This window comes from Diabrotica undecimpunctata, chromosome 7 (assembly GCF_040954645.1).
Source record: "Diabrotica undecimpunctata isolate CICGRU chromosome 7, icDiaUnde3, whole genome shotgun sequence".
Lineage (NCBI taxonomy): Eukaryota > Metazoa > Arthropoda > Insecta > Coleoptera > Chrysomelidae > Diabrotica > Diabrotica undecimpunctata.
The window spans coordinates 128,395,462-128,422,678 of NC_092809.1; the positions used below are offsets into that span (position 1 = coordinate 128,395,462).

At 35.7% G+C, this 27,217-nt stretch overlaps 1 protein-coding gene across 5 annotated transcripts; it reads left to right on the plus strand.

Annotated features, from left to right (window-relative positions):
- Window positions 1-683: 683 nt before the first annotated feature.
- On the plus strand, window positions 684-27,217 carry LOC140445802 (uncharacterized). 5 transcript variants are annotated; one of them, XM_072538149.1, is made up of 13 exons: window positions 684-967; window positions 7,364-7,457; window positions 7,575-7,649; window positions 9,162-9,245; window positions 17,753-17,908; window positions 19,215-19,370; window positions 19,628-19,729; window positions 20,513-20,725; window positions 23,036-23,173; window positions 25,064-25,498; window positions 25,754-25,828; window positions 26,161-26,263; window positions 27,110-27,217. In XM_072538149.1, exons 1-13 carry the CDS (start codon window positions 716-718, stop codon window positions 27,117-27,119), a joined length of 1,893 nt encoding a protein of 630 aa, XP_072394250.1. In that variant the 5' UTR covers window positions 684-715; the 3' UTR covers window positions 27,120-27,217. The 5 variants fall into 5 exon arrangements, with proteins under 5 accessions (XP_072394250.1, XP_072394252.1, XP_072394251.1 ...); XM_072538151.1 differs by lacking the exon at window positions 9,162-9,245; XM_072538150.1 differs by lacking the exon at window positions 7,575-7,649.

Consider the following 27,217-nt stretch of genomic DNA (forward strand, 5'->3'; position numbering starts at 1 on the left):
ACACTGTGCTCACATGTAACACTCCATTTTAATGTGCCAAATTGTAATTTGTGCCAGATTATTTAATTTGAATGATTAAACATTTACCACACAAATGACATTCAAAAAAATATTATGTGAGATTTTGAGTGTCACCAAAAGGTAAATATATTTCGTTTCGTCTTAATCATTCCAATTTCCAGTATGTTTAGTGTTCAAAAGGATAAATAATAATAACATTTAATTCTACTTTTAGAAATGTTCTGTGTTTATTTTCGTCTTTTATATTTACCTTTCATTGTATACTTATTTTTATAGCAGCATTGTCATACTAAATTGTTGTTTTGGCCTGTTAATTTTTATGCTGGTATTACTAAAGAATGAAAAGAAAAACATTAAAACAATATTAAAATTAAATAGGAAAAAAGGCAAAATAAATTTATTGACCTATCTATCCTTTTCTTTGACACCAAGTACAGGCGATCCACAAATAAATTCATTAAGCAATACCATAAAAATTAAATTTGTTTTCTAATTTAGTTTTCTAGTTTTCATCATAAATATGAAAGAATGTTTTCTGAAAATTCTGCTCACGTATTCTCGCAGCCAACAGGATACACGTCTCCAATTCCATCTATTTTTTGCATCGTCTTTTCCAATTACATAACAAATGTAAATCGTGATCACAAAACTATAAAAAGAACATATTGACTATTGTTTTTTCACACTCGCTAAAATGAAGTGGCTCTTAGTAGTCACCTGTGCTGTGATCTGCAGCACATACGTGGGAGCCAAAGACGATGTTGACAATGAAGTTAGCAAAAGCTCTCCCGGTGGTGTAGTGTACCTGATTGAAAGTATTAGTGATGGGAAGAATGATAATGGGCATAAACCCAGTTATGTGTTGGCGGATCCAATACCCATTGATCAAGCTGGAGACGGAGTTTACTTCAAACCCTTGGATGGACAACCTCTGGATACACCAAAGGTAATGTTTAGTTTTTCTTTATTTTATCATATTGTTTTTTTTTATGTTTCGATATACATTAACTTATTTGTTCTTTAAAGTAATTAATTATAATTATTATTTAAATGATAAAGAAATTATATTTTTAAATCTAACAATAACCTTATTAATATACTAATGATATAGTTTTTGTATTGATAAAGCTGTTTTTTAGTTATATTAGGACACGCTGCTATTAATAACCTATATAAACAAGAAACTTATAAGGACTATACTTAAATCTTTCGTTACTATCAATTATTGCTTTTGATTTTTTTTTTAATTTCTGGCATATTGGGGTCACTGTAAGGGGTTAACCTATTGACCTATAATTAGTAGATAAAATATAAGTCACTCAAAAACCTAATTTGACTTAAGATGTATTTTTTCTGAATTTATTGCTAATGGCAAATGAATTCAGCCAAGCTAATACCATATTCAGTATGAGGATACCTTAATTTCTGTGACTCCTTGCATTCGAAAACTATTTTTCAAAAAATGTTGTTTAGCATATTTCTTCATTCATTTTTTTTTATTTTTTTAGACGTTAAGTTTCCGTTAATTTAAATTGGCTTTTTATTTTCATCACTTCAGTTTCATTTCTTTTTTATGTATTGGATAGTCTGGTACTTTTAACCCTGAAATATATTCCTGTACACATATGTATTTCATATGGAATGATTGGTTTATTGTTTTTTCCTGTTTGAGGTATTTATTTCTTTCCTTCTTCTTCTTTTTTCTGTGGCCTACTCGACTATGATGCTTTGGTTATCAAATAAGCTACACTAATTTTGTTGATAGCAGCTCGAAAAAAGGATGCGGAGGATCTGTTAAACCATTCCCTCAGGTTTCTAAGCTATGATGTTCTTCCTCGACAAAATATTCCAGTTTACAATTTTTTAATGTTCTGGCCACTTCCGTAACTTTTCCCATCCGCTGCAAAAGAACCTCGTTACAAACTCCTTCTACTCAACTTATTCGCAGAATTCTGCAATATACCCAGATTTCAAAGGCTTTAAGGTTTCGTAAAAGTGTATCCATTAAAGTCCATTCTTTGGCGCCATATAAAAGAATATCGAGCACATAACATCTTACTAATCTAATTTTCAGTCTCAAAGTAACATTATTTCCACATAAGATTTTCTTCAGTTTAAAAAATGTAGCTCTGGCTTTCTCTATACGTATTCGATTTTTTTGCTTATGTCTTAGTTCTCATTTAGATTACAACCAAGATAAGTGATACTGTTAGTTTTCTCTAGTTGTTTTCCATAGGCTGCTACTACTTCTGATTTTATTGGCGTTTTACTGACAACCATCCCCTTTGTCTTTATGGTGTTTAGCTTCAGTCCATATTCATCACAGGTTGTGCTAATTCAACTAATAAGATGTTAAAGTTCTTCGTAACTATTTGCAATTAAAACCGTGTCATTCGATTACCTCAAGTTATCAATATTAATGCCATTAATTTTGGTATCACATTGAACACATTGAGAACGAACTCCGAATAAATGATAAATATTAGTGGGGACAAAATACAACCCTGTCTTACTTTTCTTCGTATTTAAAGCTCTTCATAATTATCTTGGCCAATCCTCATCTTTGCACGTTGATGTCAGTTAACATTTTTAATAATACGTAGGTTTTTATAATCAAAAACCTACCTGCTGAAGATTGACCATAATTTCAGTATGTTTAACACAATCAAAGGCTTTCTCAAAGTCAATAAAACACATATAAACTGGATGGCCGATTTCTCTACATATCATAACCTGATTACTAAATAGTGCTTCTCTGGTTCCAAACGGTTATTGCGGAACTTAAACTACGTGCCACTAAGTTCCTCTTCTATTTTTTGATACATCCTTGAGTGCAAAGTTTGAAGAGATATTTTGAAAACTTGACTCATCAAGCTGATAGTTCGGTATTCACTACAACTGTTGACACACAATGTTGACAAAAGTCAACAACAGCCAATCCGTTGGTATATAGCCAGTTTCATAAATTTTATTACAAAGTGAAGGCAAGATCTTTTACCTAAACTTTTGAAGAGCTTTATTGTTTCACTCGGTGTTTCATTCGGTCCCGTCACTTTTCTTGTCTTTGGTAATCTTATGGCTCGTTCAATTTCATCCATGGTCATGTCATCTCCTGTCACTGCTTCTTCGGCTAAACTTCTTCTTCTTTAAGTGCCATCTCCGCGACGAAGGTTGGCAATCATCATGGCTATTCTGACCTTCCACGCAGCTGCTCTGAACAATTGCCTTGAGCTGCAACCAAACCACTCTCTCAGGTTCTCCAACCAGGAAACGCGTCTTCTTCCTACGCTTCTCCTACCCTCTACTTTTCCTTGAATTATGGGTCTCAAGATGTTGTATCTTTCACCTCTCATCACATATCCGAAATATTGCAATTTTCTTTCTTTTATTGTATTTTCTATTTCCCTCTCTCTGCCTATTCTCCTTAACACTTCTGTATTCGTGACTCTATCTACCCATGGAATCCTTAACAATCTTCTAAATGTCCACATTTCAAACGCGTTAAGTCGATTTATTGTATTCTGGTTTAATGTCCATAATTCAGCTCCATAGTAGAATACACTGTGTACATAGCATTTAATTGGCCTTATTCTGAGGACCAATGTCTGCAATTTTCACGAAGTTGGCACGTGGTTTTTCAATTCTGACTCTTATTTCTACAGTATAAACGTTAATTTCTGTGATTATCGTTCCCAAGTAAGTATATCTTTTAACTCTCTCAATCTGCTGGCCGCCTACCGTTAATATTTCGTTTGTATTGTTGTTTTTGCTAATTTTCATGAATTTGGTTTTTTTGATGTTAAGAGAGAGTCCGTATTCTACAATATATCTTAATATTTTGTTTATTATTCGTTCTAAGTCTTTCAAGTTGTCGGCTATTATGACTGTATCGTCGGCATTCCCAATGTTGTTAATTAAACTTCCGTTCATTTTTATGCCGACTGTCTCGTTTACCAAAGCTTCTTGTATGATTTCTTCAGAATAAGCATTAAACAATAACAAGGACAGTATGCAACCTTGCCTGACCCCTCTCCTTATCTCCACTTCTTCTGAAACTCTTCCAATTATCACATTTTTTGATCGTTGGCTGTACTATAAATTTGATATCAATGTTACATCCCTCACATTCAGTTTCTTGTTTTTGAGTACTTCTATAAGTAAGTCTATAAGAGATAAGATAAGTGGGTCATGTTTTACCTTATCGAATGCCTTGTTAAAGTCTATAAAGCATACATAAAGATCTCGATTAACATCCAAACATCTTTGGGTCAGCACGTTAAAAGAAAATAGTGCCTCTCTTGTGCCCACTCCATTCCGAAATCTAAACTGGGAATCACTAATATCCATCTTCAGCTTAGCGTGTATTCTATTATGGATGATTTTTAGCAGGGTTTTTAAGGTATGTGACATTAGACTGATCGTTCGATAATCACTACATTCTTAGGCATTTACTTTCTTTGGTAGACAAATAAATATTTATGTCAACATTTCACGTGGAATGATTCCTGTGGAATATATTGTGTTCTGTAGTTGGACTAAAAGATCTATGTTTTTTTCATTGGCCAGTTTTAGTAATTCAATTGGTATTTCATCTGGACCAGCAGCTTTATTATTTTTCTTGGACTTTGTTATATACTGCATGTCATACTACATGCATTACTTCTGTCTCCTTATTTATTTCGACGTTTTGAATTTTAAATTTGCGTCTTTTGTCCATTAGATCCAAAATCTCATCGTTTATCTACTGTTGCTTTTTTCGATTGGTGGTATCTTTTAAGTTTGGAGTTGAGATGTTTATAATCGTTTTTATTTGGTTTCAATGACCCTCAATATATTCTTCTTGTTCGTTATTCTCAAAATTACTCTTTAGAATGTTTACAAACACCTGACTGTTGTTTTTAAAAAAAGCCACGTCCAGTTTGTTAGAAAATCGCTGTTGTTTTATCCGTTTAAGCTTTAATTTTAATTCGGCCAACAACAGACTGTGGTCAGATGGAACATCCGGATCAGGAAAAGTTGTTACAGATTTTACTGCATTTCTGTAATGCTCACTGATGATTATGTAGTTAATTAGATTTCTTACGATATTACGAGGGGTATCTGCTGGATATTTCCACGTATATAATCTCCGTTTAGGTAGCTTAACTTTCTTTCCTAGCTGTGTTATTCATTTTGTGAATATAACGTACAGTCTATAAATGAGTGGAGATAAAATAGAAAAAAAGAATGGAATAACCACATAAACAGAATGGAGGAGGACTCGTTTTGACAAAATAGCAAGAGATAAGTCACCAATCAGCCAAAGAAGTATTGGACGACCATGCTGACAACCTTCAGACAACCAAAGATGAAGTGACAACCTTCTAAGAGGTATTAATCCACGAATGAACAAGCAAAATTGCTTATAAAGAAGAATAAGAAGAAGAAGAAGAAGAGCATAAATACAATGGTTTTTTTGGACTAGCAAGGCATAGCCAGACGTTGATAAAGATGTTAATAGAGACATGGGGAATCTAAAATTTGCATTCCACGACATGTCTCGTAAACTAAACAGAAATCCTTAACGAATTTGTTTCTTGTACTCATACAGAGTAGATCCGAATAAAATGAAAAAGACAGAAAAGATTTGATTTCACGTTCAATCTTTTCTGTCTTCAGAAACATCAGATGTCGCTATTGCGTCCATAACGAAGCCATTTTATTGTTGCTTCCTAATAAGACAGAGAAGATTATTTTTCACGTTAAGAACGGCTATGAATAACTGTTCTGATGAGACTTATTAAGTCGAAATACGTATCAACAGATACATAGACGCTTTGAACGTGAAATCAAATCTTTTCTGTCTTTTTCATTTTCATTTTAAAATTTTTCCAAAAATCCAAGATAATCTAACTTTGCGATTGTAGACCTTTCCATACTGGGTCTAAAATATATTTTGTATATATTATACACCTATGTTTTAGGCTAATCAATCTAGATTTATAATAAAGCCTATTATCGGGGCTGCATTTTTTTATCTGATCATGTTCTCTAGATCTGTTCCAGGCATTTATGGCATTGTTCCGTTATTATCCTGTAGTTTCAGAGAAAACTGGCTACTTCCTTTAGATTTTTGCAGAATCTACTTGTTATTTTATCCACTTTGTTTATTTTAACGAACAGATATTTGAATGAGCAGTGTCCAATGATAATATCTGTGACTATGCTCTTTTTAAGCTCCAAAAATATTTTTGTTCTGCAAGTTATATTAACATTTTTGATTGCTTTCATTCTAGACTATTATTGCAGAAGGGGACACCCAAGTTCCTATTTATATGTTCAAGCATTTTCTATGGTAGTTTTTTGAATACCACAGAATAATTTGGTTCTAACGAAGGGAATACTAGTACCTTTTTTAGCATAATTATAAGCAACCTCTTTAAAAAAAATCGACACGATCTCACTGCACGCGTTTTTCCCATGCGGACAAGTCCTTGGGCAACTATTATTGTCTTTTGTTGCATTGCTTTATTTCACAAACCTAGAACACTATAAAAAAAAATATGGGTTTTATAATGCTATGCGTTACCAATAGACCAGTTTCAGACTCTCATGGCTATTTCATTGAAATTCTTCTTCTTCTTATGCCGTCCCCATTAACGGAAGTTGGCTACCACATTTCTAAAAGTGTCTCTGTCTTTTGCAATGTGGAATAATTCGTCTACAGTCATGTTTGTCCAATCTCGAATATTTCGCAGTTATGACTTCCTCTTTCTACCTATTCCCTTTTTGCCTTCGACTCTACCCTGCATGATGACCTACAGAAGACTATATTTATCATTCCTCAGTATGTGTCCAAGGGATGCAGTCTTGCGTACTTTTATTGTTCTCAACAAATTTTGGTCTCGCCCCATCCTTCTCAGCACTTGCTCATTGGTAACCCTGGCAGTCCATGGAATTCTCAACATTCTCCGGTATATCCAAAGGTTAAAGGCTTTAATCTTCTTAACTATTTGCGCTTTTAACGTCCATGTTTCTACTCCGTACAATAGTTGGGACCAGACGTAACATTCAACAAACCTTAGTCTCAGCGCAGTATTCAGATTTTTGTCACAGAACAATTGCTTGAATTTTAAGAACGCTGCCCTTGCCATTTCTATTCGTACCCTGATCTCTTGGTCTGGATCTAATTCTGTGTTAATGTAAGCTCCCAGATATTTATATTTTGTCACTCTCTTCATTTGCTGTCCACCAAGGGTTAGTTGTTCATTATTTATTCGACTCCTTCGTACAATCATAAATTTAATTTCATTGAAATAGCCATTAATAATAATTTAACTCAATTATTGTTTACATTTTACAGAAACTGGTAGTACCTCCACCTGATGACCGCATAGTTTCACGTAAAAAACGAAGTGGTCTCTTAGACAAGTTAATTCACGGAGACGGAAAAGGAGGTGGGTACGGCGGTGGATTTGGAGGTGGTTTCGGTGGAGGAGGAGGCGGCGGTGGAGGAGGTGGAGGAGGTTATGGCGGAGGATTTGGAGGAGGTAAAGGAGGCGGTTTTGGAGGAGGATTCGGAGGTGGTAAATCAGGAGGTTATGGAGGTGAATTCGGAGGTAGTGGTGGTGGCGGTGGCGGAGATGGAGGTAAATATGTAAATATTGCACACGACGGTAAAATTTCGTAATAAAAAAAGTAATGTTAGGGTTTAATACTTTGTAAAATATGTAGTATACTAATTTACTTATCAACATCAAGCAGGTTAACGATCTCAAGTAGAAAGTGAATTGTAAAGAGGATGGTTGATGATGAAGTTAATGAGTATATGTTATATACAACCAAATTTGAAAGTAATAACAATGTTAGTTATTTTAGAGGCTACAAATCAAAAAAGGATTAAGTTTGTGAGATGCACTACATATGTGATTTTCTATTAGAGTAAATAAATGAAAACTATCATTCAATCCCACTAAGGCAATAGTGAGTTAGATCAAAAAATAACTTATAGTAAATACATAAATTCAACTGCTAGGGACTAAGTATTACTAAAACACAATACATGGTAGCAAAACAACCACCAATCAAAGCAAAACTGACATTTGTATTAACAATTCAAGCTAGTCCTATTCTGTCAATTCTATTTACAGGGATGTTCTACATCTCCAACACTAGTCAAGCTATTTATGGAACAAATAATATTAAAGCTATGGAAAAGGAAATGTAAAATTATAGGAATACCAATTCGAAATAACTTTTTGTACACATTAACTTTTGCAGATGACTAAGTAGTAACGGCTCAAGATGAAGAATACCTGTGCTATAAGCTCCGAAAACTAGAAGAGGAATGTACAACAAATAAACTGTAACTACACCTAGAAAAGAACGAATACTTAACAACATGTCAAGAACCAGTGAAAAACTTTCAAATGGACGAAGATAAGAAAATTAACAGCATTGAAAAAAAAAATACTTAAGATTTACAATCACAAAAAAGAAAAAGACGGAGCAAGAGATATCCAGCAGATTAGTACCAGTAGTACGTAGTGTAATGACTTACAGAGCAGAGAATTGGGCAATAAATATCTAAATAAAACAGGTCCAAAACTACAACAAGAGAAATTAAGTTTATGAGAATAAGCTGTAGAGTAACAAGACTGAATGGTGTTAGAAATGAGGAGATAAAAAGAAGAATGACAGTAGAACAAACCATACTACACTACGTTAAAGAGAAATAATGTTTAATTTGGTATGTACACATGAGAAGAGCATATCGTCAAAGGTGAATATCCAAGACTTCGGATTGGAGCTCAATAGGAAAGAGAAAAAGAGGGCAGACCCCTCTTAGAGATATGAAGTAAAGGAATCCATAAAAAGACTAAACCTTATAGATGGTGAATGAAGGTTAAAAAGGACTGGAGACATTGGCTGAAAGAAGAAAGGTGGTGACAGTTGTAGAAATTTTTGTATATACATATAGAAGAAACGGGTGAGAATAAAGCAAATAAAGAAATTATCATAAGATAACATCGCATAAAAGTTCTTTGGCCTTTAACAAGATATTTTGAAGACGTGTGACTAATAATTCTAAATAAAGTTACTTCATGAACCATTGTTATTATCTAAAAGAGACACAAAATTTTATAGTCAATATTTTTCAGGTTGTGCCTATAGTAGCAATCCATTTTTAAGTAAGGGATGTGGTGATAGTGGAGGAAATTTGGGTGGTAATAGAGGTGGAGTAGGTAAATTCTCTTTCCTTGAAATTATGCACTGTATGGGATTTGATTGTTGCACTTATTTTTTAAATTAACCAATTTTAGGGCACTTTTTATATCTTGCACGAATTAAATGAAACCCGTGCATTAAGATTTACATAGTGTATCTTGTACCTAATGGTTTAATAATGGTTTAAAGTTATATTCTTAAATCTTTATACTCCTTATCAAAGGCATTTGTATTTAACCATTCTAGGTATTCTTTGACATGTTAAAATCACTAAGAAGGCTACTTTCTTAATAGATTGAGACAATATAGTCCATGCATCCTATAGCCCACACATCCTTCAGAAAACATCTCTAACCATTACGGTCTTCAGCCATTCTCCTCCACCATCGACTGCCATGGAGTTTTCTGGCATCCACATCATTCTTCCTTCTTTTTTAGTCTTCCAATAGGTCTCTTCCCCTGCATTCTTGCATTCAACAGTTTTTTTGGAAGGTTGTTTACTCTCATCCTAAGTACATATCCTGGAGACGCTATAGGCGGACATACTGAGATAAAGATGGTTCTTATATATATATATATATATATATATATATATATATATATATATATATATATATATATATATATATTGTTGTGAATTTATTAAAAGGTTCAATATTTATAACACTTACTGGATTTAATTTATTTCTTTATTTATATTAACTTATCTGACAATAATTTATTATATTCGTACGTACAAATTCGCGAGCGCGGGTCTTGAGTATTAACTGGCCCTCCATATAAAAATGTTGTATTTATATACGAAATCCTGATATACTAGAACAGCATCGAAAGATCGCTTTGTCTTGCATCGAAAAATCGAGAAATATCTAGTTGGAGAATTCACCATAACTTTGAATCTAGAACCTCCGCCAAATTTCTACAACAAAACAGAATATTATTAGTCATCATATATTTAGGCCAGTATATATTTATCGTAACATTGCCCCCCTCTTAAAAGATGGTTCCTCCTGGAACCTTGTCGGGACTGGAACCGGAACTGTATGCTGGTATCGGCAACTGGACCCTCTTTTACAACTTCCAGTTGTATAAAAATGACAAGGGACGGTTTTCTCTCCGCACAAGGTACTTAGCGGATTGCAACAGACTAACACCTGGACTTCGGTGTCTTTGAAGATCTCCTCCACCATATTTCGGATAACCCTCCAATCTAATTGGCGGCACTCCAACTTTGGCATGGCTAACTTTTGCACGTCGGACTCTAGTACGTGCTCTCTCAATTGAAGTAAGGCTTCCCATACATCTCGGTAGGTAGGTTGGTCACGGGCAGTGTCTTTTGTTACCAGGTAGAAAAGGTAACGTGATGCATCTTGGAGTTTCAAGGTTTTACCGGGAGCTGGCACCTGGCATTGCAGTTCTGCAACTCGACCAAACTTCCTTCGAAAGACGGATGCCAACCCTGGTGCGTCTTTGATACTGGCCGGGATGGTAAGGGCCAGCGAGTAGTCATCGGGGAGCGCGAGTAGATCTTGCTTTTCTTCAGTGGTAACACCATGTCTTGCTTTACCGGTACCTCCATAGGCACCCATGAATTCCTCAAACGTGAGGTTAAACACATCTTGGACTTGGTTTACTTCCACTTCTTCATCTACGTCGTGGTCACCTTCGAAAGATGCCAACCGGTTATGGTGTACTATCATCGGCTTTCCCCTCGGAATCTTGCTTATTCGGTAGATGACATCGTTGATCTTCTCCATGATGAGGTATGGACCTTCCCAAAACTGCTGCAATTTGGGAGAACAACCTTTTCGCTTCTTGGGATTATACAGCCATACTTTGTCGTTCTTCTTAAAGCAACCCTTTTCGGCTTGTGTATCGTACCGTTTCTTCATTCGGTCGCTAGCGATCTGAAGGTGGGAACGGACCAACTCATGTACATCGTCCATTCTTCTTCGTAATTCGATCACATAATCTTCACCTGCTACATCTTCTCCAGGTCGACACCCAAATTCTAGATCACAAGGTAGTCGCATTTCGCGTCCGAATAGGACTCTGGCTGGTGTCTGGCCCGTTGATTCGTTAACAGCAGATCTGTAGGCCATTGTGAAGAACGGAAGGTATTGGTCCCAATCTCGCTGATGATCGGACACCATCTTTGTCAAATACTTGCCAACTGTCCTATTCATTCGTTCTACCATACCATCCGATTGTGGATGATACGCGGTAGTTCTTGTTTTCTTCATGCCTAGTCTATCACATATTCCTTGGAATAGATCACTTTCGAAGTTCCTGCCTTGGTCACTATGGATCTCCAAAGGCACTCCAAATCGGCTGATATATTCTTGGATCAACTTATCTGCAACGGTGGCGGCCTTCTGGTCTGGAAGTGCGTAAATCTCGACCCACTTAGTGAAGTAATCCATTACTACCAACATGTACTTGCCCCCATTTTCACTTTCTGGAAATGGCCCTGCAATGTCCAAAGCTATTCTTTCAAACGGGCTTCCAACATTATATTGTCTCATAGGAGCTCTCCTTTTCCGGTGAGGCCCGTTACTCGTAGCACAAATAGTACATTTCTTACACCAGTCTTTTACGTCGTCGGAACTGTTCATCCAATAAAACCGTTCCCGAATTCGCTGAAGGGTTTTCCTTACACCAAAATGCCCTCCCGATGGACTGTCGTGTAACTGACGAAGTACTTCGGCTATTCTGCTCTTTGGGATCACCAACTGTCTTCTCTTCTCTGAACCGTCATCATTTTCCAGGACTCGTTTAAGCAAGCCATCTTCGATGATAAATGAGTCCCACTGGGCCCAATACGTCTTAACTACTGAGCATAGGTTTGATATTTCCTGCCAAGGTGGTCGACGGTTTTCCTCTTTCCATTTTCGGATTTTCTGTATAACTGGATCTCTCTCTTGTTCTTCCCTTATCTTAGTAGGCGTCCAGTCGTCGTTGACAATCGTCGTTCTTAGCACTGCTGCTTCCTTGGATTCCGTTTTGTTGCAGTGAGGACACTCTGCTGGGCATGGCCTTCTGGAAAGAGAATCAGCGTTTCTGTGGCTAACTCCGGCTCGGTGCTCAATCTTAAAATCGTATTCTTGGAGTCGTTCGATCCACCTGGCTATCTGACCCTCTGGATTCTTAAACTGCATCAACCACTTAAGGGCGGCATGGTCGGTTCGGATTAAAAACTTCCTTCCATAGAGGTATTGATAGAAGTGCTCTACTGATTTCACTACTGCCAGAAGTTCTCTTCTCGTGACGCAATAATTCCGCTCAGGTTTTGAAAGGACTTTACTAAAATATCCGAGGACTCGTTCCTGTCCTCCTTGAATCTGAGACAGCACTCCTCCAATTCCCACGTTACTTGCATCCGTATCTAAGATGAACTCTCCTTCTGGCAGTGGATACCCCAAAATTGGTGCTGTTATTAAATGCTTTTTCAACGTTTCAAAGGCATTTTGGCAGTCTATATCCCAGCGGTATTCTCTTGCTTCCTCTGTAAGTCGCGTTAATGGCTTAGCGATATCTGCAAACTTCTTAATAAACCTCCGGTAGTAAGTACATAGTCCAAGAAAACTTCTCACTTGATGTTTGTCAGTTGGTTTTGGCCATTCCTTAATGGAATCGATTTTTCCCTTATCCACGGCCACTCCTTCTTTACTGACTATATGACCCAGATAATTGACTTTACCTTGAAATAGCTGGCACTTCTTGGGGTTTAGCATCAATTGGGCAGCTTTAAGTCGATTAAAAACGTTTTCTAAATTCCTCAAATGATCTTCGAATGTCTCCCCCAAGACGATTATGTCATCTAAATAAACCAGGCATGTTTTCCAAGATAACCCTCTCAACACATTTTCCATAAGCCTCTCAAATGTCGCAGGAGCATTACAGAGTCCAAATGGCATAACGTTGAATTGCCACAATCCAGATCCTGTGGTGAAGGCTGTCTTTTCTTTATCGACTGGGTCCATTTCTACCTGCCAGTATCCAGACTTCAAATCCAAAGTAGAAAACAATTTACTTCCAGCCAATGTGTCCAATGTGTCATCGATCCGAGGCAGAGGATAACTATCCTTCTTGGTAACGTTGTTCAGCAAACGGTAATCCACACAGAACCTCGTCGTTCCGTCTTTCTTCTTAACCAGGACCACCGGAGAGACCCATGGGCTCGTAGAAGGTTCTATCACCCCGTCTTTCTTCATTTCCTGAACAATCGTTTCAGCTTCCTCTCTTTTCGCCTGTGGTAATCGTCGAGCTGTTTGACGAATTGGCTTAGCATTACCAGTATCAATTTTATGCTTAACAACGGTAGTTCTTCCCGTCTTTCCTCCTTTCGGTACGAAAATATCACGATACTGCCGAAGAAATTCCCTTAATTTCCTTTTCTCCATCTGATTTAGAGACTGTCCTGCAACTGCAACCATTTGGTCGAATTTGTCGTTGGAATTATCAGATGTTGTCGCCTGACGGATTATGGATGTCACAGGTACACAAGTTCCTACTTTTGTCTCTTTCTTTATGGTCACTGGGTAGTCGTTGACATTGATAAGTCTCACAGGAATTTCTTTAGCCGAAGTCACCAATTCCTTTCCAATTATGATTCCACGGCCAACCTCATCGTCGTGGTTCCAAGGCTCCATCATAACAGGTCTCCCTTCGTCTACAATTCCCTGTAGTCGCGCTACTATGATCGTTTCGCTTCTCGCAGGCACGACTGTATCTTCTGTAATGGCTGCTTGCACAGTGTTGTCATTATGTGGATGGAGAAATACCTCCTCGTTGCCAACTTTGATTACCTTATTCTTAAAATCCAATTGGAATCCATGCATATTCATTACGTCCATTCCTAATATAACATCCTCTTCGATGTCAGCAACTATAACAGTATGGACAAACTTTTCTGCCCCAATTCCCAATTGTACCTGGATTTCTCCATGAATGTTGGCATTTTCACCTGTAGCGGTCCGAAGTCGTAACCTCGTTGGTAACAGTTTCTTTCGGCTGTTTATAACTGTTGGGCGTATAATGGTTCTGGTCGCTCCGGTATCCACCAACAACGTATGCTTTTTACCATTTATGTCTCCATCTACATATACACTATCTTCACGACATTTCAAAGAAGCTATTAGTATAAGAGGGTCTTTGGAAGAGTTCCGGGTCGAAGCTGCCCCCCTAAGGTTGACTCGTTCTGGTTTTCCTGATGGTGAGTTTCTTGATTTTATGGTCTTCTTTTTCTTGCATGTCATGCTTTTCATCAAATTAAAGAGCTGGTCAAGTTTATCTTCATCTCCTTCCTCTTTTACAGTCCTAACTTTATTGTAACCGCCAGAGGCCTGCGTAGCTGACTCGTATTCGAGGGCGGCGGATAAAACATCAACCAGCGTCTTGTGACGAGCTAATCGCAGTGTTCTCTGCATTTCATGATCACGAAGACCATCAATAAACGTTTGAACGGCCAATTTTTCCATCATGTCTTCGGGAGCTGTTGGATAAGCATATCGTACTAATCTGGCAATATCTACCTCATATTCTTGAAGAGCCTCATCTTTCTTCTGTCTACGATTTTTAAGCTGCGACTGATATACATGCTCCAAATGTTCGTGGCCATATCGCATATTTAACCTCTTCTTCAGTTGTTCGAAATCATCGGTCTCCTCTACTGCTATGGTCTGAAGCACATCTAAGGCATCTCCTCGAAGAGCGATAGTCAGGTTTATAGCCTTTTCTTTTTCAGACCATCCATTCGCTCTTGCAGCTGATTCGAACTGTTTCATGTAGTTGTTCCATGACGATTTTCCGTCGAAAGTTGGGACTTTGACATGCACAGAACTTCCACTTCCTTCAAATTTCGGCCGTGTTTCCAACTTACACTTCGTCTCGTCTTCTTTTATCTCTACTCTAATTGGATTGTTTCCTCTCTCTGCTGTCCCTGTTTCCTCCATCTTCCTTTCCATCTCTTTCCATATCTTTTCTTCGAAGGCCAACATATCGGCAGCAACTTGGTTTTTTAACGAAGACACTCTATCGTCAAGAGCAGACATCTCAGAAGTGACTTTAGAGATGTTAGCAGAAACTTTGCTTTCCAGAGAAGAAATCTCGTTAGAAACTTTGCTTTCTAAAGAAGCGATGTCGCCGGAAACTTTCGAAATATCGCCAGAAACTTTGTTCTCTAATGATGCGATATCACCGGAAACTTTGTTCTCTAATGATGCGATGTCACCGGAAACTTTGTTCTCTAATGATGCGATGTTACCAGAAACTTTGGAAATCGACGAGAGGACAGCATCTTCAAATATATAAGTCTCTGGATCTAGTCCTTCTTCTAGCAAAGCGTTCTTTAGTCGTTGGACTAACTCAGCCTTTTTTCCGGTAGAAGCTAATTCTCTGTCTTCAAGATGTCTTCTTAAATTAGTCACTGTCAGCTCATAAATCGTAGCCATTTTCACAATTTATTTTATATCACCCTTGTATTATTATTATAAGTCTAATTTATGTTCGATCCCACTTCTGACACCATTTGTTGTGAATTTATTAAAAGGTTCAATATTTATAACACTTACTGGATTTAATTTATTTCTTTATTTATATTAACTTATCTGACAATAATTTATTATATTCGTACGTACAAATTCGCGAGCGCGGGTCTTGAGTATTAACTGGCCCTCCATATAAAAATGTTGTATTTATATACGAAATCCTGATATACTAGAACAGCATCGAAAGATCGCTTTGTCTTGCATCGAAAAATCGAGAAATATCTAGTTGGAGAATTCACCATAACTTTGAATCTAGAACCTCCGCCAAATTTCTACAACAAAACAGAATATTATTAGTCATCATATATTTAGGCCAGTATATATTTATCGTAACAATATATATTATCTATTTCATAATTGTATCTGATTCGCCACCTGTTTTTCTCATCAAAGGTGTCCATGCGGTTTACAGATTTTTGAGTAAACAGCCAAGTGTCATATCCATAACTCACTATTGGTCGGATTATGGTCTTATATTCTGCATTGTCAATGTTGTTCTTGTTGATGTTGACTCCTTAATATATAAAGCTATTTACTTTTTCTACGTTGACAACTGTCAGGTAGGGTCGTGTTCCTCTCTCCGATTGACTTTATACTAGGATTTTAGTCTTTCTGTGTTTATTGACAGACCTGTTGCTTTGGTTCTGCTTATAATATTTATGTCTTCTCAATATGCTACCAGTTGAACTGATTTATTCATAAGTGTGTTGTTTTTACCTTCCATTGTTTTTCTAACTGCGTATTCCAGTTGTAAATTAAACAGTGTTGGCGGCAGCCGATCATTCTATCTTTATGTGTGTATTTAAAATAGGTCATGTTGTATCTGTATCTGAGTCACTGTGTTCGTCATGGTCATTCGAATGAGACAACATACTACCTTACTAAAAATTTTTTGAATCGATTTGCTTCTTTCTCAAGATTTTTCAGTATCATAAACAAAGTTATATTTTGTGTTCTGCATTATAGATTTTTGGATATTCAGTGTATTTTTTTGAACACCATCAAACTTTCATTACTTCTTCTATATTTTTGATTTAGTTGTTCTTTATTCTAAGTTTGAGAGTTCTGGTTTACACTATTAAACTTAAATATCAACAATTTTCGAGCCTTATTTAACTGTACTCTAATTGTCACGATGTAATTTTAATTATTAACTATTTCCTAGATTTTCTAGAAGAATGCCAGTCCAGTTAGGAAATATATTTGCTACTTTTGAAGTCCTTAAAGTCCCACAAGTACTTATGGCATTGACCAACAATTAACCGGCAGTTGTAGACAATGTTCGGTATTTCCCATTTTTTCCCATTTCTGCGGGTTTTTGATACACCTCAGAATAGCTCTGATTTTATAAAATATGTACTAGCCCCTTTAGTTCGAAAGACCATTATCAATTTTAGTACCAGAATTTCCCTAATGTCATACTTCACAGCAAAGTTAATTTGTTGTGCCCTTCCAGTTACTTAAGGGACCATTTACAGTTACTTAAAGGGCCGACTCATAAATTGTAGACTTATTGTTAAGTTCAGTGGCCTTAGGCAATAAATATTTCTGAATATTTTTAGGAACTCTTCCGCATTAAAATCCATTTCAAAAGTAACTTTTATAAAAATATTTTTGTTTAATCATACATTATTATTATACATTTACATATTTCTCCAATCTAATGCTTTCATGATATAAATAAACAATTAAAATATCATAAAATGCATCTACCTATAATTATGAAACAGGCCTAAAATCATTTTTCTATGCCAATCCGACGCGCGATGATTATCCTATTTTCTCAGCTCATCACACAACCCTGTACACATACGTATTGAGGAATATTGAAATTTAAAATAAGTTTAGGAGAAGATGGAGGATAGATTGGTGTTGGTAATCGTGAATGGAAATATTCTACTAATTTAGTTTTACATAGGTCAACATATTTAAAGTTTACATGAAGTTATAATGACAATTTTAATATTTTCTTTAAGGATACGGTGGTGCAAAAGGAGGAGGATTCGGAGGTGGTGATGGAGGTGGTTTTGGTGGCGGTGCCGGAGGTGGCGGTGCCGGTGGTCACAGTGGTGGCAGTTCAGGAGGATATGGAGGCGGCGGATCAGGCGCATACGGAGGAGGAGGATCTGGAGGTTTGTTTATGTCTTCCATCGCCTTCCATCTTATGTAAAATGAGAAATATAGGGTATTAGTTGATATTTTTATTACGGGATTATTAAGTCAAATTAAGCTGTCAGCATGACAGATAATGGAAAGTGCCGTTCCATTGTATGAACCCTCGATTCTATACCTGCACAATTCAAAATTGCCTATAATATAAGTAAAGTCCTTTAGTCCATGAATTATTTAAATAGGACGTATGTAGCTTAAACAACATAAAAGTTGTGAGAATTTAATTTTTGGATTTTTGTAATCCAACATTTTTTCCAACATCCAAAACTTTCAGTTAACATATTCTGTTAGACACAAGACGCCATATTGATCGTTCAAAATGAAGATAGTCTACAAAGACTAGTCAATAAATTCAACACAAGAGAAAGACGTGAATATTATGATCTCAATTCTCAAAAAAAAAAACAATAGTAAATAGTGAAGAACCAACCAGATGTAAATTGGAAATCGAGGACGTCAGCATCGAACCAGTAATGACAGTAAACATATTTGGATTATCCTGTCGGAGGCCTGGAGACAGCACTGAGAGACCAAGTACAAAAAGTAAACTGACTGGAAGAATGCTTTATTAAAACTGCTATTACTAGTATATGTCGAATCCAACATATTAACAATAAGATGGAATCAAGAATCTCTAAAACCAGTATAAAACCAGTAATGACTTATGCATCAGAAAGAAAACCCAACACAGCTATAACGGAAGGGCTATTGGAAGCGGCGATTAACAGCCAGAATGTTTTATAGAGAAAAAGAAGAATAATAACATAAAATTTTAGTCTCTTATTAGCGTTTGAATATTTTTAGAAGCACGGATTTATAATCCCTTTGCGCAACTCTTTCTATAAGTATATAAGTATAAGTAAAAGTCTAATGGATTGGTTTTCCTTTTTTATAATAATTATTTTGTATACCTCTCGTCTAGCAACCGATTGGGCATTCAAATATCTAATTGGTGAATTGAATGAATGAACATAATCACAGATCTTGTACAGTGCATTGGTATTACCGGTATGTCATTCAGTTTTGATTTGACTTGACTTGATGACTTATTTTTGTTTCCAAGGTCAAGAATACATTTCGTGGTTAATAATTTTTATCGACAAAGGAATCCCTTGATTCCTTTGAAAAATCAAGTTCTGGAGTTGTTTCAATAGAAATTGAATATTTCTGGTTATTTTATAAATTTTTCGAGTAATTGGATCATATACTACAAGGTTACGTCCATAACTCTGCCAATATTTATTTTAAAATATATTCCACTTACAGGATTCGGAGGAGGTAAAGGTGGTGGATTAGGAGGAGGTGGAGGAGGAGGACTTGGCGGAGGTGGCGGACTAGGAGGAGGTGGCGGATTAGGAGGAGGTGGCTCCGGAGGTTACGGTGGAGGCGGATCTGGAGGATATGGTGGAGGAGGATCAGGAGGTACTAAATTCACCAATAAACTTACTTATTTATTGATTATATTCAATCCCGAGTTTTTTAAAAGTTCACTTAAAATTAACCGAGCCATAAATATATTCACATATATTCAACCTATTGATTTGTGATAACGTTTTACTATAATTTTAAGGTTTCTTGTCTACTCCTCAATCCTTACCTCTTATACAGAAAAATAAGTAGCTTTGTTTTTTTATATATTATTTAAATATATTATAACAAATATAAATTTGTGATATTAGGTTATGGAGGCGGTAAAGGTGGAGGCGGAGGTCTTGGTGGAGGAGGTGGATTTGGAGGCGGAGGCGCCGGAGGTGCCGGATCAGGTGGTGGAGGTTCAGGAGGTAGGTGTTCATGATATTTAAGCTATATAATATTTATATATATATATATATATATATATATATATATATATATATATATATACATATATATTCGTGCCTATACTGACTTATACGGTCATCCACCACACATGGGCAGGTGCTAATTTCAGTTTAATCATTATACTTTCATAATGTCTATACCTCTTGGTCATATTTCTTTATTTATTCGACCTGTTTTGTTTATGGATTATAATATAGATATATCTGTAACTATGATGTTATCAAAAGTTTTTGATTTTGTTTTCTTTTTGTGTTTCTCTTTCTTATTGTAGAATAGCTACATTGCCTCGCATTATTTGAATTATCCCTTCGCTGCTATGCTTCGCTTCTTTTTCACGTATCTATGACATTAATACTTGTAATATATATATATATATATATATATATATATATATATATATATATATATGGAGAATTACCAGATACCAGACGAAGAGAAGAGAAGAAAACTGAGAGACACAAAAAAAAAACGAACCTTTCACAACACCGACATAAAGGAAAAAAAATTTTTTTTCCACTTTAGTGATATCGCACCCTCGTACGATAGTACTTGATATAAACATACCTTTTATTAAAGTACATTTTTCTATTATCATGATTTTAATTAAATGCATATTCGAAAGTAATATGTAAAATTTTGTAGTCTTTATATTTATGTTTGCCATCATTGTACTTTTTCTTCGTATTTGAAAATTTACATTCCATGTCTTTCAGTTATACCTATTGAATAAAATTATCTTTTAGGATATGGAGGAGGCGGTAAAGGACATGGTGGAGGCGGTGGCCTTGGAGGAGGAGGTGGTTTAGGTGGAGGCGGTGGATTAGGCGGAGGCGGTGGATTAGGCGGAGGTGGTGGTCTTGGCGGAGGTGCAGGAGGCCAAGGTGGTTATGGAGGCGGAGGTGCAGGTGGTCAAGGAGGTTATGGAGGCGGAGGTTCCGGAGGAGGAGGATCCGGAGGTATGTCACTTACAATTAAATTTTACGTCAAATCTTCAGAAAGACGAATCTGTATTCGTCAGCACGTATCCATGGTCTAGCCAATATTCATTCTATAATCAACAAGATTCAATCTCTTGGCAATATATATATGATTTCAGGAAACTTCGGTGTACTTACACAAGCTAGAGCTCAATACATTTGATTTGAGTGATAGTTTTAGTCTGTCTTGTTAGCTTGCAAATTTAATGAGTAGTTTTATATTCAAGAATCTACTTCCTAAAACTATCGAAAAAATCATTAAGCTAAAGGGCAGGAGTAGATTTGTTTTCTGAAATTTATTCATCTTATTGGATAAGGATATCTTTAATAAATAAGGTGATAAATACAGATACTTTTCACACGCTTACTAAATAGACTATATCTAATACTACTCTTACTAAATAGTTTACAAATAATATCAATTGTCTAATAAAGGAACTATAATGTCCTTAAGCTCATTGATCAAGTCAATTCTGTCAATCACGAGCTAAAAATCAACTGAACCCTGTCCGTCATAAAAAAACTATTTACATTCCATAAAAAGGTTAAAACAGCCTATCTATACATCTATAACCACAATATTATCCTAAATTACAGAATCGAGCATATCCTCTCAGATATCTGCGAGCAGAGACCCTTCTATCATCTCATCAAACACCACAACCTCATCCCCCAATTGGACTCAATCAAAGTCCTCCCATCCCAAAAGGCAGCCTCCGTGCGTACTACCAAACTCCTAGACATCCACGACATCACGGCAAAACTTCGAAAAATCACTCGAGATGAAGTCATCTTAATATCAGCACAAAAAACTAGCAGACCCCATAATCCGCATCCCACTTCAAAAGATCCACAAACCTTTCACTTAGCCATAGCCGGAGTCGGAAAAAACCTTTCCCAGAAAACCATTGAGGATAACTTATCCGAAATCAGATTTCCTTTTACAAAAGTAGTTCGCATAATTGCCCGCACCACTAACCAATCCACCTCATATATCAGAGTTTTTACAAACTTCGAATCTAAATTCGCCGATGCACTTTCGAACGGTATCAAGATCGAAGGAGATCGGCTAAATTGTGGGATTTCAAGATCTAGCTATTCCGTTCCAGTTCGAGTGAAATATTGTTCGAAATGTTGCAAAAGCGGACATCTCAGTAACTAATGCTCAGAAAATCATTCACTTGTATATTTTATGGACTAGAGCACAGGTCTACTGCATGCCCCACGATATCTGTGCCCAAATTCCCAAACTGTAATGGACCTCATCCCGCCTTCTCACCAAGATGTCCAAACCGCAATTCACAACCAAAAAACTATAAACAAACCCAACCCGTATACTCTCCTAAACAAATCCCTTTATACGACCTTTCCTCAGATATAAAATCCTTAATACATTTTATGTCCATGATCCTATTTAATGTCTTCCCTGAAAAGAGGAACGACACGCCTTGTATGGATACGCCTTACCACCTCCTGTTTTAATAACCTAATAAACCAAACCTTTACCCAACTCCCTACATAAACACACAACACTATACCTACATGCACACCGATATACACATACCATAACCCACATACATCATTCAAACACACACTTGTCATTTACCCATATACACACTTTACTTCCACCTAGCTCACATTCATAAACATAGAGGAAAAGCCAACAACGCACATCCCTATATTAACATATATACAACTATATTAACATCCCATATTAATAAACACCTAATCACAACACCAAATAATAAACAGTGAGCACCACACACACTCCTTAACAGTCGAATTCAAATCACAAGGATAGGGTTAGATTGGTTTTCTGTGGTTTCCCAATCTCATTGCACAAAAATACCTGATCCTAGATGAGGACATAGCCATAGCTATCCTTTACGCGTTTACCCAAACAAACAAAAGGCCAACAGTCTGAAAAGGACCGTTTTTCCATGGAACTTGTACTTAGTAGCGGGCTTGGTTCACACGGCTCCAACAAGACACTCTTCTGACACTCCTGCCTTACAGCGGTGACGTCCTGTCTCGGAGGACAGCAATTTGCAGCTCCCACCAATTAAAATACCTCCATTGAAGAAGCGTAAAGCTTAAACAAGATTAAAACTCAGGTTCCTATACATCTACCTAATTGTAATATTCCAACGTATGCTCAGCAAAGAAGAAAAATTAGACTGACGTGACTACAGGATATTAATTGATATGTCTATAAGATTAATTATAGAGAATTATCAGAATTACTGAATTTGAATATAATTTAATCGATAACCAAAAATACTATTTTAGGTTATGGAGGCGGTAGCGGAAAAGGAGGTGGTGCTGGTGGCGGATATGGAGGTGGTGTAGGTGGTGGATTAGGCGGAGGAGGCGGGGGGCAAGGAGGTTATGGTGGAGGCGGCTCTGGAGGTCACGGAGGAGGTGGAAGTAAGTTTGATCCAAATCAAATAAACAAATATACTTTTTTTAAAAATCTAGAATTTCATATACAAATAAACAAATATACTTTTTTTAAAAATCTAGAATTCCATGTCCCAATCTTTTGCAAACATCAAAACAGATAGAGCTGTACAAATTCGCATGGAATTATAAGTTCGAATTGTTTCTAAATTCCCTTTGTCCGATTCTTCTCGATCGACGATGATAAAATAAAATGTTGAAGTCGTGGAATAAAATATAATTTTATTGAAAGCTACTGAATGATTACGCTATAGATGTTGAGTTGTTGTTAAACTATATTCGAAGCTATATTTATAATCTCACTAAAATGCTACAATTCATCAAATAAGTGTATTGCTTTCTCACCCAAATAATATTATACTTCTACCTATAAATAATATTTTTTTAACATAAATATTAATAAATGTTTTTTTGTCTGTACTGTTTTATTCTAGCTAGCATACGCGGTTTTTGTTCATATTCAAACTTGAATGTTTACTCAGTTCTGTTTTTTTTTTTCTTGTTTTCTTTTTGCTCGAACAATATTATTTGTAGCTTTTATCCAGATATATTTAAGAAAGTTATTGTATTTGATCTTATATTAGATTCTTTTTTTTTTCGATATTTTTGGTCCAGGTTATGTTGTCAAGAAGCGGATAAGCCTGAAAATTCATGTATCTTTGAAGTCGTTGTTTATAATTACTGTTTCTTGCTTTCCGATAGTGTTCATAATATTCTTATCTACTTTATTTTTAAAAATTTGGTTTTAAAACTTGGTGTTCAGAGGTAAAAAGAAAAGAATTACTCCAAGTCATATTGGAATCAAGACGCTAGAACTCGTACCTGAAAGACCCGAGGTGATGGTTTGACCACTCATTCGCAGCAATCTTTCATGCAGCAATGTCCAAAGCTACAATTGCCATTTGAATTGCCAAACGTCGAAAGGAGACAGCGCAATAAGAAGAAGATATGTAAAAAAACACAGATACTGTATTCATTACAATTTATTATCTTTATTAACCCTTTGCATTAATAAACCCAACTTACAATTTGATTCTGGAATACCTGGTCCAGCTGTGAATTTTGCTCTCGATATTTTTTTACTGCTCCTTGCTTCTTATAAAAGATCTCTTAATAAAAAATCACTTTCTTGTATTTCGAAATATGGTGTTTTTCTTTGATTTGGTTGCAAAGTTGTTTGAACCAGTCGCATAATACTCATGATTTATTGTTTTATGCTTGTATAATCAGTCGATCAAAATATTTATTTGTATTAGATACCTATTATTACCAAATTGACCAAATCACAGTTTCTGTAGACATTCCTGTTTTGATCGTTTCAGGATTCTTTAGTGCCGAAGAACCTACCTTTATTCTTTTGTTTAGGAAATACAATCATATACTGAGATTTTCCTTCTGTGTAAGCAACTTTGCAAATTTTTAGTCAGTATTATCACTGGTATTTGAAATATCTACTGTCTAAGCTTTTCTAGATCTCACGCACTTCGACGGTTATCTAATATATATAGTGAATTTTTACTGTACTTCTCTACATTTTGTGAGTATTTAGGTATCTTAGATGAAGGTATCAAAGGTAATCCAATAGTGAGAAATAGTGCTTTATATATATTGTAAATTGCTTCTATGGCCATTGCTACATGCTGGTGTTCCTTACCAGAAGATAGTGAAGCACGAATTTTTTTTAGGTACTCATCTGCTACCTGGTTCGTTTTAATCTTTGGGTACATACAATCGTTTTTATAAATCCAAAAACAGTTATTATATTTGCTTTAAATATTTTTACTTCTTGTTGGTGTATACTAACAAAATGATAAATTAACAAGAATTCTTAAACAAAATTTATAATTACTCATACAGGCGGTGATGGATTTGCCACTGGTTCAATAGAAATCATAGGAGGCGGTAGCAAAGGCTCTGGAAAAGATAAGACTGGACCTATTATCTTTGATAATAATGATGACGATGGATTTGGCGGATCTGGAAAAGGAACCGGAGGAGGCGGTGGCAGCGGAGGAGGCTACGGTGGCGGAAGTAGTGGAGGCGGAGGTTTAGGAGGAGGAGGTCATGGTGGAAGTTCTGGAGGCGGAGGTTTAGGAGGAGGGGGCGGCCTTGGAGGAGGTCATGGTGGAGGTACTTCAGGTGGTATTATTCTCGGCGGAGGAGGAGGTTTGGGAGATGGTCATGGAGGAGGACTAGGAGATGGAGGCGGTATTGGAGGAGGTTTCGGCGGAGGAGGTGGTTTCGGCGGAGGAGGCGGTCTAGGAGGAGGCAAGGGAGGAATAGTTCTGGGTGGTAAATATTTATTGAAAATATTTGAAGAGTTGTTGATTTTTATAAATAAATATTATTTAATTCCTATTAAACAGATGGAATGTTAAGCTTATTATGGTTATTTGTAGGTAAATAAATAAATAAATGCATTTTAGGGATATTTCAAGGATGCAATACAATTAATGATTTCCCTACACATAATCAATGACTGCGTATTTATAAAAATCAATTTACTCTTTGGATAATTCCTTGTTGAGATATATATTTTTATAATAGGCGGAGGAGACGATGGAATAGTATTAGGCGGAGGGGGTAAAGGAGGTCATTCAGGAGGATATGGAGGAACTAAAGGTAAATAGAAGAAATTCGTGTAAATACGAACTCTATATGAATACAAATTCTTCAAACTCTTTTTTATAAACCTATCTTATATTTTGTTTTAATTTTCTTGATTTTAAGACAAAGACAATCTTTTAAAACAGTTCTATAGATTTGCATCCTTTTTCCGCTGCTTTTGGTTCAAGTCTTGTAGACTTCTTAGGCTTTATTGTAATTTTAATTTTTAATAATCTTTGTTATACTTGTAAATTTTCGATTACAGCATGTTTTCTATTGGTTTTATATTACATTCTAAAGGGATTTAAGTTATATGTACATCTTTGATATAAATTATATTTTTACAGGCGGTGGTTATGGAGGAGGAGGAGGTTGCCCTGGAGGATGCGGAGGTGGTGGTGGAGGTAAAGCATACGCTCATGCAAGCGCCAGTGCCAGTGCATCATCTTAGTAAGTATTTGAGAAAAATTAATTTATATTTTTGAGTGTTTTGCTGTATTTTTTATTCCTAGTGGTTAATTGACTCTTTTCTTTGGATTTCTTTAGATTTTTTCTCCGGAGATTTTAAATCCTATGCTATATGAATTTTAATCTCATACACCATCGTACCGACTTTGTCGTGCCCTTATTTCTGGTTTTTTTGCTACTAGTATATTCAAACATTAAACACGCAACCAGTCTTGTTGACTGAATTTATTATTTTAAATGTATAATTAAAAACAATAAACCAAAGAGGGCTGACACAGCTGTATGATGTACATTATTGTCCCCAAATGTATCGTCCCATGCATTTCCCTTTATTTTCCTTTGATTTTCCCCATTTTTATGATTATCAATTAAGCATAATCCAATTATACATTACATTTTCAAACGTATCAAATGTTTACAATTATATTTAATGTAGTGCATCTAGTAAAAGTCTAAAATAGGATTTCTATATATTAATTAGAAATGATGGGGAAAACAGAAATGATTAGAAATTAGAAATGAGACACTTCCTTTAATATTTTTCATATCGATTATTTTCCGCTGATTGTCACTATACTTCTCATTTCAATTTTATTATATAATAACCATATATATTTGTTATATATTATATATATATATATATATATATATATATATATATCTACATATAGGCATATCTTTTATAGTTTATTGGTTTTTGTAGTAGGTATATTATAGATATCTTTTATTTAAATAATATATATGTAAAAATTAAATATTCTATTATAATTGTTTATTTTTATTTATAATAGTTTTACAAAACACTAAATTGTTTTTTTTTCTTTTTAGCGGAAGATAGCGGGTAGAATATCGAGGTTAGGATTACTTTTTTATGTAAGGTGCATATATGTATGATATTAAATTAATAATGTAAATAAATTCGTTTTATAGTAAAAA

What these genes read in the sequence shown, in the direction of transcription:
- LOC140445802 (XM_072538149.1), top strand. Translation starts at nt 716, where the DNA reads ATGAAGTGGCTCTTAGTAGTCACCTGTGCTGTGATCTGCAGCACATAC. An exon ending in AGGTCACGGAGGAGGTGGAA is followed by an intron (nt 23,174 to 25,063) that starts GTAAGTTTGATC and finishes TTACTCATACAG; the next exon opens with GCGGTGATGGATTTGCCACT. An exon ending in GGGAGGAATAGTTCTGGGTG is followed by an intron (nt 25,499 to 25,753) that starts GTAAATATTTAT and finishes TTTTTATAATAG; the next exon opens with GCGGAGGAGACGATGGAATA.